This window comes from Sus scrofa, chromosome 3, assembly GCF_054392235.1.
Source record: "Sus scrofa isolate SSC_HxYL_T2T_F1_AM1 chromosome 3, Sscrofa_HxYL_maternal_Yorkshire_Landrace_v2.0, whole genome shotgun sequence".
NCBI lineage: Eukaryota > Metazoa > Chordata > Mammalia > Artiodactyla > Suidae > Sus > Sus scrofa.
Window position 1 is genome coordinate 107,323,682 of NC_139385.1, and position 12,463 is coordinate 107,336,144.

Consider the following 12,463-nt stretch of genomic DNA (forward strand, 5'->3'; position numbering starts at 1 on the left):
TATACCCGCCTTTAAGCAGTTTGAGGATTGATTACCTTGGGGAAAACTCCCAATCTTCGTTTTCCAGGAGTCTTATTTTCTCAGTGTTTGTAATTTAGCCTTGCATATTCTTTAAGCAAATATATTTTCTCACCTCTTCGTAAGGAGAAAAATAAGACTCTCCGCTGTTCTCAGTCCCTTACATATAGTGCTAATGTTCACAGGTTATCAAGGCAGAATTTGATAAGAAAGTGTTTGAGTAAATTTTCTTGAATTGTTTCTGCTTTGTTCATGCTGTTTCTCCAACGAGGATGCCTTTTCTCTGAAGGCAGTCCTGTATCTTCCTTCAGCTCCTTTTGTGTCCCCCTCTCAGTGCTTAATACTGGTCTGGGCACACAGTTGATAGAGAGTTGATACTTATTCACTAATTCGTGTTTTGTCTAAGAAGTACAGTGCTTTTATTATTTACTCTGTCGTCTTTCCGCTTTCTTCGTAGATTTCGACAAACCTGATTTCAAGAGAAGCATAGTCTGCTTGGAAGACTTGCAGGTTGGGACCGTTCTCACAGGCAAAGTCGAGAATGCCACCCTGTTTGGAATATTCGTGGATATAGGAGTAGGGAGATCAGGGCTGATTCCCATACGAAATGTAACAGAAGCAAAACTTTCAAAGACAAAGAAGAGAAGGAGTCTTGGGCTGGGCCCTGGAGAAAGAGTGGAAGTCCAAGTACTTAACATTGACATTCCCCGATCTAGGATTACCCTGGACCTTATCCGGGTGTTGTGAGTGGGCCCCTGACAGCAAAACGCTGGTTTTATTCCCTCATTTCTGCAGGTTGGCAAGAATAAGTGAGATGTTTGTGAACTCTAGATAGCAGATGGAGAGGAATTCACTTAGTATCAGAAGTATTTTCCAAACACTTTCCCTATTCTTCCTTCTGAATAAATAGAGAGCTAACGGTTTGATTTTTCCCCTTAGAAAGAGCAACTAATAGACATCTTTATGTGGCTTTATGTAGTAATAATGATTTTCTGACCAAAATTTTATTTTTTATAACTCATCTTTGACTCCTTTTGCATTTTGTATAATAGATTGTTTCATTTCTACTTGCCAACATGCCTTGCTGGACTTATGGAATTACCTTCTTGATTTAAATTATACAGTGTTTCTTGACACAGTAGGGCTGGCAGTATTTAATCCTCTCTTTTTATAGATTTTTTTTTTTAATCAGGCATTTTGAACTTGAATCATGGCTTTCCCTTGCCAAGCAAACCAAAAATATACCAATAAAACAGATCCTGATGTGTTCATAACCATCAAGTGAATGGCTCAAAACGTTTCTCAGAAGGATATATGTATTGATCCCTACAATAAAATTTTGTGGCTAGTGATCATGTTTTGCTATGTTGATTCGGTGAATGACCTCAGAGTCAATCTTGATTAGAGAAGATGTGGCACATATTCATACAAATTTCACAGAGGCCAGCTGTGCCTTTGGGGGAAAGGGAAGCCTCTAGAAGTTTGAAGAATAACACTCTGTTTGACTTAGCACAAAAAGGCATATTCATTCTTTCTTTTTTTTCTTTGTTTCTTTCAATTTTTATTTTACATTGGAGTATTGTTGACTTACAATGTTGTGATAGTTTCAGGTGTATAGCAGAGTGATTCAGTTATACTTACACATATATCCATTCTTTTTCAGATTCTTTTCCCATTTAGGTTATTACAGAATATTGAGTGGAGTTCCCTGTGTTGTATAGTAGGTCCTTGTTACTTATGTACGTTTATATATAGTGATATGTATATGTTAGTCCTAAATTCCTAACTTATCCCCCTCCCACCTTTCCCATTTAGGCATATTCTTTCATAAGCATCAGGATTAAACTTCAAATGGGGATAGAAATAGCCTTCCTTCCTAAAGATTGACTCTCGGTCTGGTGTAAAGGGGCAAGGAAAACAAATAGCTAAAGTAAGTGACTTTTAACTCTGTCTTTAGTCCATGGAGATGGTAAGTATTAGCATGACCATACAGGTAAAAATGATTTAAATAGAGCCTGCGCTGGACTAGTTGCTGTGGTTGATTTCCCTGATGGCGTCATTTGTGTGACTGAATGAGTTTTCTCACGTTTTTCTTCATGTGTAATGAGTTATTAAAGAGAGTAATCAATGCTGCTTGTTTGCCTGGGACAGTGCTGGTAACCACTCCTTGTCCCGGCTTAAGTTTTAATACTGCCTTTTTTTATTCCCAAAGTGCCCCATTCTGGACAGTAAATTGTATGATCACTTTAATGGTAAGAGTCTCTTACAGGGTGGTAAGTCGGACTGTGTTTATTGACAGTTCTGCCTGGTGGTTTGTTTTTCTCAAAATATGCAGCCTTCCAACTGTTGTACATAGATTTCTTTTCTTACAGATATTTTCAACGCAGTGGGTCCCTTAAGAGTTGTATAATTCCACTCTTGCCTCTTAACTCCAATCATGCCTGATGATTTCATTTCTGAAATGCTTTTTCTCTCTTTCTTACTGGCCTTCAGCTGATCTTAATGTTGTAATTTTAGTTGATCTTCCTGTCCACCCTTCCCAGTGTTCTTCCTGTTTCATAATTTGTAGATCAGTGGTGAGTGAATGCACCTGAAGAGTCTTATTCTGAAGCCTGAGATGTAATTTCAAACAAATGCTTTTTTTAAATAAGAATGAGGTATAATTGACATATGACATGTTAGTTTCAGGCATGCAACACAATGATTCGATATTTGTATGTATTGCAAAATGATCACCCCAATTAGTCTGGTTAACATCCATCACCATACATAGTCAAACAAATGTTTTGGGGGAAAAGGCCTTCTCCTTAGACACTTTGAGTACATGAACCAGAGCAGTTGACAGTGTAGAGCAGCTCTGTTTCCCTGGTAGCTAAGCCCTTATGGACAAAGGATAACTTGATAATGCACTGGGTTGTGTGATTTGTCCGGTTCAGCCTAAACTTGGTGGAGGCATAGGCTGAGAGAAGAGGGACATGTCTCATTTATCTTGTAACTGCAGAATGTAGCATGGTGCTCGGTGGTCAGTATGTTCAACTAATTCTAGTCCCTGTCCTAACAATAATCTACAGTGTACCTTTGAGCTAGTACCTTTACGTCTTTGGGTCTCCTTCTCCCAAGTTTAAAATGGGAATGATGATAATAAAGCATTCATTTTTCCAGATTGTATTGGCGTCTTCCTGTGTCCCAGGCATTGTGCTAGATATTGACCATACAATTATGATAGAATAATAGAGATTTACCCTGCCCTTATGGAGCTTGAGGGAGAAATAAGCATTAACCAAAGAATCTCTTAAAATGTAAAGTTACATCCATGATAAGCTATATAATGCTGACAGCATATAATAGATGGATTGACCTTTTCAGAAAAGTCAGAAAATGTTTCAGTGGGGTTTAACTGAGATGTAAAAATGACCAGAAGTTAACGGGGACAAATATTTTATTGACCTTAACAAGATGATAAAGGTGGAGATGAGAGCTTTTCTGCAGTGGGTTTAAGAGAGAGTAGAAAGAGTTAGATTGGAAATAGCAAACATAGGTAAGTTTTTTAGGGGGATTTGCAATAAAGGAAAAAGAAATAGAAAAGTAACTGGAAGGGGAAAATGGAGTCCAGAGAGAGTTTTGTGTTTAAAAAAAGAAGAAATAATCCTATGCAAAAGAAAAGGATCCAAGAAAACTTGATACAGCAGACAAAGAGAATTCCTGGAATGATATCCTCGAATAGATGAGATTGGATGGAATATAGTGCCCAAGTGATTGGTCTAAGATAGAGAGACATACAAAGAGTTCATCCATATTAAAAAGGGAGAAGATTAATTATGTCAGCACAGATATAATGATGGGCAGGTATGATGAGGGGAGCTCATGGATAGTCTCTTTGTATCACTTCTGTTTTTTTTTATTGAAAAATGAAGCAAGGTCATGATATGAGACTGAAGGTCAGAGGGGAAAAGAGTTAGAAGTTTGAAAAGAGTGAAAAGCCTAGGGAAATAGAGTGTGATTTCCAGGCAGTGTTAAATGTTCTACAAGGTTAGTGATCAGTTGACTGTAGGAACAATCAGCTTGATTATGTATTTTTCTTCAGTCACATCCACTGTGTAAGTACAGGTCCACGTTAGGTAGAGAGGTGGATCTGATGAGGTTTAAGAGTCTGCCAAGTGAACGCAGTAGAGAGAAGGGCAAGGAAATTGAAAGCATGTGGACAAAGAAATTATTGACCATGGAATTGAAGCTTCGTAAGAAGAAAGGTAAGAGTGCGAGGGGAGTGTGAGGGGCAGTGAAAAAGTATAGAATTAATGGATCATAGATCCAGATGGAACAGCATTAGAGTGGGAATAATAGAGGATATAAGGGATGGGAAAGAGTGGTTGTCAAAAGCCAGATGCTTAACTCTGAAATTATGGTTTGGGGGTTACAGTTTTGTAACAATGGGTAGGGAATGATGGTAGGACTAAGTAGCAGAGGTAAGGGGACAAGGATAAGCTTATTAGAGAAGAGGAAGTGAAGGAACTGAGGATTTGGGAAGAATTATCTACATGGATAATGATTTTAGGAGGCTGTCACAGGCATAAAATAATAGTGGCTTGGACCAGAATGTTAGTGTTAGGAAAGGTGAGAAGTAGTGGGATTCCAGATAGAGTTGGAAGCTGAAGATAGAGTTGGTAGGTTTCCTTGTGTGTTGAATGGAAGATATGAGACAGACAGGAGTCTAGGATAGTTTTTGGCCTAAGGAATCAGAAGGATGAAATTGGTATCTGCTAAGATGGGAAGATGGTTCTGGTGAAGAAGTTCATTTTGGCCAGATTAAGTCTGACATACTAAAATCTAAGTGGAGGTGCCAAAGAGACAGTTGGCTCTTTCAATCTGAAGTTCGGGAGGTTAAGGGCTGGGCTGGAGATGTAAATTTGGTAGTCATCAGCATATAACTATACTTACACAGCCACAAGACCGAATAGGATCACCAATGGAATGAGAAAAAAAGAATATGGAGAAGAGAGACATCCAAGGGCTGAGTTGTTGGAACTAAGGCACTCAGCTATAAATTCTTTGAATATCTCTGTAAGGGCGGAATTTTGTCTTATCATAGCAGAGCCTGCAAGATGCATATTTAGAACTCCCTGCTTTTTCCTTACTAAGGGAATTCCCACTTGAGGGGAGCAATAATGTGACTAATGGATGAGGATGTGGCCATGTGACGTAGCCCTGGCTAGCGAGTCTAGGCAAAAGCCATGAGGTGGAGAGGAGCTTGAAAGGATGGGGAGGCCAGGCTCAGCATCATGTTCGTCTTTATCTTTTGCCCTTGTCCTCCTTGCCGCTTGGGGTGCACATAGAATGTGGAAGGACTTGAGGATAGACAGTATAAGCGTTCAGTAATGACTCCTGAGCAGAAAGATAGAAAATTCCTGAATCTCCTTTTCCATTGTGGAGTCAGTAAAGCAGCCTCGAATGCCTACTCTGGACTTCACATTATGTGAAAAAATCAAAAGCTTCACACCTTCATTTAAACTATGGGGTGTGGGAAGGGAGGTATACAGCTAAGTGTATTTTCTATAGACATTTGTGCTTTACTCCCCCCTCTACATGGAAAAATGCCTGGCATGCGGTAGATACAAACGTTGGTTGATTGGATGAATAAATAGCTAATAGAAAAGTTTGGTAAAATGGTTAAATATAAAATAATGTTCATTAAAAAAAGTGTTCCTTAATCATGTTAGACAATATAATGGAATAAATGGTTCCTGTTTATTACAGCAACACACTCTAAAATATCTAAAAATAATCTCACAAGCAATGTATAAAATCAATATGAAAAACTACAAAACTTTATTATCAAATATAAAATTAAAAGCAGAATACATTAAAGTATACCATGTTCCTGGATTGGAAGACACGATATTGTAGAAAAGTCAACACTCTAAAAATTGTCATAGAAAGATATAGATTAGATGGATAGATACATTGATAGATAGATTGATAAGGATGGCGATACATCTGTTGTTGGCAGAATTCCCATCACCATTTCAGTCAGCTTTGCTTTTGTTTGTTATGCTTGTTTATTTAAACTTAAAAAGTAAAATTAGGGAGTTCCCGTCGTGGCGCAGTGGTTAACGAATCCGACTAGGAACCATGAGGTTGTGGGTTCGGTCCCTGCCCTTGCTCAGTGGGTTAACGATCCGGTGTTGCCGTGAGCTGTGGTGTAGGTTGCAGACGCGGCTCGGATCCCGTGTTGCTGTGGCTCTGGCGTAGGCCGGTAGCTACAGCTCCGATTCAACCCCTGGCCTGGGAACCTCCATATGCTGCAGGAGCGGCCCAAGAAATAGCAACAACAACAAAAGACAAAAAGACAAAAGACAAAAAAAAAACAAAAAAAGGTAAAATTATTTAGAAAAGTGTGAAAAAAGTCATATAGGGGATTTTGTCCTTTCGGATATTAAATTATGCTCAAAAGCTTCCATTATTTAAACAGAGTAGTACTGGCATAGGAATGGATAAATGGAAGAGTAGAATAAACAAAGAATTAAAAATCAATGGGAGTTTAATATTTGTTCAAAATAGCATTTCAGATTGGGACAAAACCATATTGCCACGTTCACACAAAAAGTAGTTCCAGATGGAGTAAACATAAATAAAATTTTGAAAGGACTACAGGCAGACGTAGGAGGGCTTTGAGAAGTGATTAGACAGCCAGGTTTGTGGAACACAAGGAAAAATAGAAGAAACATGGACTTATAGACCTAAAGTTTCCATTCAGAAAACATTTGTGGGACGCCTCCTGGAAGACCCCATGCCAGGTGCTGGGGACGAAAGACGAATATGGTATCTTGAGGGATGTTGGTAACCTAGAGGAGTTGGAATTTAAGCTGCAGCAAAGAATATTTTAAATTAAACATCATGGGCCTTTCGGAGTTAAACTTGACTGCTATCTCCTTTAGAATATGATGTCATCCCACGCATTTGAAACCACAAGACCCTTGTGGAATGCTAGGTTTGGGATTAATGGAGTGCTCATGTTGAGGTGCCTGTGCCTCTAACCCTGACCTCAGAGTTAGCACTTGCGTTAAAGTTGGGGATAGAAAGAAAGGACAGGATGGAAAAACCAAAAATATATTTAGTCGATCTTTTTATTTTGGCTTCCTGCCTAAAATCAGTCATAATGAGTTGGATTTAAATAACAGATCATGGAGAACTCCTGAATGACTGGGCTCATTGCCAAAGCAGTCCGTTCCACAGGAAGAAAGATATAGATTTCTTCCCACTCACTCATTTTATATGGTGAGGATGATTCTGTGCATGAAGGCTGGGTTTATTATTTAGGGAGAGAGTGGGATAAGCAGACTCTGGCCCTGTCAGCACTAAAAATTACCTTTTTAGAAATTAATTTAAAAACCAACTCCAGAAAAGATTTGCTGTTCTCTTGCCTCATATCAAGAATCTAAATAAGGATTGCAATGTCCACCCACCCTCCCCTAAATATTTTTAAAGAGAAAAGGCTAACCTTGAAGAAAGGAAATAAATTATGAATCTAAATACTACAGGGAAACCTCTTAGATACCAGAGAATTTATCACAACTTTATAGCTCATCTAATGTGACAGGTCTGAAATGTTATGTAGCTCAATCCTGCAGAAAAATCTAAAGTTCAGGATACCATGGGGAAGGGAGAGCTAGGGTGAGGGAGGGACTAGCTCAACTTTGCTTTGTTTCAAGAGTCATTTCATCAAGCAGTCAGGCCAAGTATAAGTCTCCAAATTTGTTGCAGTATTTTGCAAAAGGAGTCAAGTAACAGATGAATGAAAGCCTGCCACTGAAAGTGTCCCACTCTTAATGAACTTTTCACCTCCTTACAGCCAGGTCCATTTCCCTCAGGATATTTCCCCAAGGGACCAAGCCTTTGGATGCCTTTCTCCTGTCCCGGTGGCTGATTGATTATTTGCCATTGGCCCACCTGCTTCCCAGGTCTTAGTCTTTTGGCAATGGAGGGGAAGGTGGCACAGTGAACGTCAAACCTGAGCTTTGTTCAAATTCTTCCCTTCACAGGGTTAAAATGATCCCATAAAACTAAAAGTGAAAAGGCCAGTGGAGTCGAATTTGGTATAAAAGTACAAATAGCAAAACGTAAAAGTTGGAAAACAAAAGTCCCCTGTTATTTGAGAAGTAGACACCTTTTTATGTATATCCTTAGCCTTTTTCTTTTTTAAAACTGTTGTTTTTAATTTTGGGGGGTGCTTCTTAGGGTCACACCTGCAGCATATGGAGGTTCCCAGGCTCTGGGTCGAATCGGAGCTGTAGCTGCCGACCTACGCCACAGCCTCAGCAACAGCAACATGGGATCCGAGCCATGTTTGGGACCTATGTCACAGCTCGTGGCAACGCCAGATCCTTAACCTAGTGATTGAGGCCAGGGATCGAACCTGCTTGCTCATGGATACTGGTCAGATTCGTTTCCACCGAGCCAGAATGGGAACTCCCCTTAGCCTTTTTCTATACATACATTCCTTCATACATAAACTTTTCTTTAAAAAAATCAGGGTCAGATGATATATGTTGTTCTACTTTTTTACAATATAGCATCCACATCCTTCCATATCAGTACCCACATATCTACCTTAATGTGTTTCCTCATACGTGTACGAACCCCTGCAAACAGTGAACTGTGGAGCTTCTTGGCTGAAGAGGAGGCGGGTGAATCTGGGAGCCTCATAAAGAGCCCCCGCACAGCCTCTGGAGCATTAGGACTGAGGTTCTTGCAAACTAACTTAGCTTATAGATCTATGAGTGCGTGAGCCCACCTTCCCCCTCCTTTTCCCTCCTCTCTTCTCTTGCTCCTATTCTGAGGAACTGAACTGTGGAACTCATTTCTAACCCAGGCTCCCCAACAAGGTCCCAAGCCAGCACCCCCAGAACCTCCCCTATACCTTCACAATAGCCCCAGGTAACCCAGGGGGCTAAAAACCCCTCTATTTCCTCATTGTTTGTGAGATTCCCTTAGATGACTTCCCTCCCACCTAGATCTCTGAAGAACACTGAGCTGAGGCTGCCAATCCATTAAAGAAAGAAAATTAGAAATTCAGAGCAGTGGGGAGATCTTTCTGCCTCATGGAGAGTTTGGCTCCTGTGTGATTGATACTGGAAGCTGTTGGAGTTGAAAATGGACATGAGTCAGGGGCCAAGAAAACTAAAACTGACAATTAGTTGGCCCTTAACCCATCACATCTTTTAAAGAGGAAAACATATCCTTCATGCTCCACCCCAGCCCCAAGATAAAAACATCAAAAACCGTAGGAGAAGATATGCAAAACCAGACTGTGTACATCTAGTTTGACAAAGGGTTATTTAAAAATAAATTACTTAAGGCAGAGCACAAGAGGAGAGTTCCTTTGGGCTTTGGCCAGCTCTTCGCTAATAAAGTCTGCTGGCCCCTATGAACAGAGCCAGGACCAAGGAAAATAGTCTGCAATTGAAAGTTTGTCTCTGGAAACTTTACCTTGCTCTTGTTTAGGTTTTGGTTTTGGTAACAGTCTAATTGAACTATGATTCTCCATTTAAAGGGTACAAATCAATGATTTTGAGTATATTCACAGAGTTCTGCAACCATTACCACAATAAATGTTAGAATTTATTTTCATTAGCCCGAGAAGAAACCCTGTGCTCATTAGCAGTTGCTCCACACTTTCAGCCCTAGGCAACCACTCATCTACTTTCTGTCTGTATGAGCTGGCCTCTTCTGGACATCTCATATAATTGGTATAATATAGCATGTGGTCTCTTGTGACTGGTTTCTTTCACTTAGCGTACTCTTTCAAAGTTCATCTGTCCTATGTATCAGTACTTGTTTTTATCGCTAAATGATATTCTGTATGGATATACCACATTTTCTTTATCCATTCATTAGCTGAAGGACATTTGAATTATTTTCCACTTTTCGGCCATTGGGAATTATTCTGCTCTGAATATTCATGAATAAGCTTTTGTGTAGATATATGTTGTTATTTATATTTTTGATTATAGCTATCCTAGTGGATGTGAAGTAGTTTCACAATGTGATTTTAATTTACATTTCCCTCATGGATAATAATATTGAACATCTCTTCATATGCTTATCAGGCATTTGTATATCTTTTTTGAAGAGATATCTGTTCAGGCTCTTTGATCACTTTTTAAATTATGTTGGTTTTTTCTATATTGTAGGAATTCTTTATATTTCTCAATGTAAGTCTTTTATCAGATATGTGATTTATAAAAACTTGATCCTATTCTCTGGGCTTTTTTTTTCTTGATAGTTTCCTTTGAAGAATAAAATTTTTAATTGTTACAATGTCCATTTTTTTTCTTTGTGCTTCTGGTGTCACATTTAAGAAACCATTGCCTAACCAAAGGTCATAAAGATTTATACCTGTGCTTTCTTCTAAGAGTTTAATAATTTTAGCCCTTATATTTAGGTCTTTGATTCATTTTGAGTAAATTTGTATATGGATTGAGGTAGGGGCCAGGTGACTCTTTTTAATGTAAATATACAGTTATCCTAGCACTATTTGTTGTAGTAAAGACAGTTCTTTCCCCATTTAATTATCTTGGCACTCTTACCCAGAATCAATTGATCATAGACACATGAGTTCTATTCTATACACTTGTAGGTTAGTTCTGCACCATTTATTATTTAGGTCTACGCTTATGTCAAGACTATATAGTCTTGAGTAGTATAACTTTGTAGCAGTTTTGAAATTGTGTCATGTGAGTCCCGCAACACTGTTGTTTTTCAAGTTTGTTTTGGCTATTCTGGTTCTCTTGCATTTGCATAGGAGTTTCAGGATCAGCTTCTCAGTTCTGTGAAGAAGCCAGCTGAGATTTTGATAGGGATTGCATCAGATCTGTAGATCAATTTGGAAAGTATTACCATAATACTGAGTCTTCCAATCCATGAACATGTTTTGTGGGTTTGAGCTTGTTTTATACTTCTTTTGTTAAACGTATTCCTAAACATTTTATTACTTTTTTTTTTTTTTTGTCTTTTTGTTGTTGTTGTTGTTATTGTTGCTATTTCTTGGGCCACTCCCGCGGCATATGGAGGTTCCCAGGCTAGGGGTCGAATCGGAGCTGTAGCCACCGGCCTACGCCAGAGCCACAGCAAAGCGGGATCCGAGCCGCGTCTGCAACCTACACCACAGCTCATGGCAAAGCCGGATCGTTAACCCACTGAGCAAGGGCAGGGATCGAACCCGCAACCTCATGGTTCCTAGTCGGATTCGTTAACCACTGCGCCACGACGGGAACTCCATTTTATTACTTTTGATGCAATTATAAATGGAGTTGTTTTCTCAATGTTTGTGTATAAGAGATCCAATTAATTTTTATATTGATTTGTATTTTGCAAACTTGCCTAACTCATTTATTACTTTTAATAGTTTTTTTAGTAAATTCATTAGGATTATCTATATATAAGATTATGCCATCTGTGAATGGAGATAGTTTTACTTCTTCCTTTCCAATCTGAATCCCTTTTATCTAATTTTCTTGCCTAATTGTTCTGACTAGAACCCCCAGTAAAATGTTGAATAGAAATAATGAGTGAACATTCTTATCTTGTTCCTGATCTTAAGGAGAAAGAAAGTATTCAGTATTTTATCATTAAGTACGATCTAGTTGTGGGGTTTCTGTTCTTGGCTTTAATCAGATTGAGGAAGTGCCCTTCTTTTCCTAGTTTTTTTAATGTTTTTATCATGAAGGGTATTGAATTTTATTAATATGATGTATTACATTAATTGCTTTTCTTGGGCATTGAATCGGAGCTATAGCTGCTGGCCTATGCCACAACCATAGCAACATGGGATCCGAGCTGCATCTGTGACCTACAGCACTGCTCATGGCAACGCTGGATCCTTAGCCCACAGAGCGAGGCCAGGTATTGAACCTGCATTCTCATGGATACTGGTTGAGTTCCTTACCACTGAGCCACAATGGGAACTCCACATTAATTTCTTTTTAAATGTTAAACCAATTTTGCATTTCTGGGATGAATTCCACTTGGTCATGGTTTATGTTATCGATTGAACTGTGTCCCTGGAAAAATGTATACGTTGGAATCCTAACTCCTAGTAGCATAGAATGTGCCTTTATTTGTAAGTAGGATCACTGAAGATGTAATTAAAGATGAGGTCACACTGAATCACAGTGGACCCTAATCTAATGGGACTGATGCCCTTATAAAAAGGAGAAATTTGGACACGGGGAGAATGCCATGTGAAAACTGAAGTTGTGTTGCCACAAACTGAGGAACTATCAGAAGGTAGGAGAGCAGCCTGGAACAGATTCCTCAGAAGGAAGCAACCCTGCCAACACAATAATCTCAAACTTCTAGCCTCCAGAGCTATGAGACAATAAATTTTTGTTGCTGAAGCCACCTGGTCTTTGGTACTTTCTAACGGCAACCCTAGCAAACTTATACAGTG

The 12,463-nt window shown here is 39.1% G+C and overlaps 1 protein-coding gene and 1 long non-coding RNA gene across 4 annotated transcripts in view; both read left to right on the top strand.

Moving 5' to 3' along the window:
- The window catches only part of SRBD1 (S1 RNA binding domain 1), a 226,402-nt gene extending 225,032 nt beyond the window's left edge, over positions 1 to 1,370 (top strand). For all 3 annotated transcript variants that reach the window (XM_021087562.2, XM_021087563.2, XM_021087564.2), the window contains one exon: positions 476 to 1,370. In XM_021087562.2, coding sequence (XP_020943221.2) covers positions 476 to 765 — 290 coding nt within the window. In that variant the 3' untranslated portion in view covers positions 766 to 1,370. The remainder of the gene's footprint in view (positions 1 to 475) is intronic.
- The window catches only part of LOC146404833 (uncharacterized), a 1,439,763-nt gene that overhangs the window by 371,894 nt on the left and 1,055,406 nt on the right, over positions 1 to 12,463 (top strand). The gene's annotated exons all lie outside the window — the stretch shown is intronic.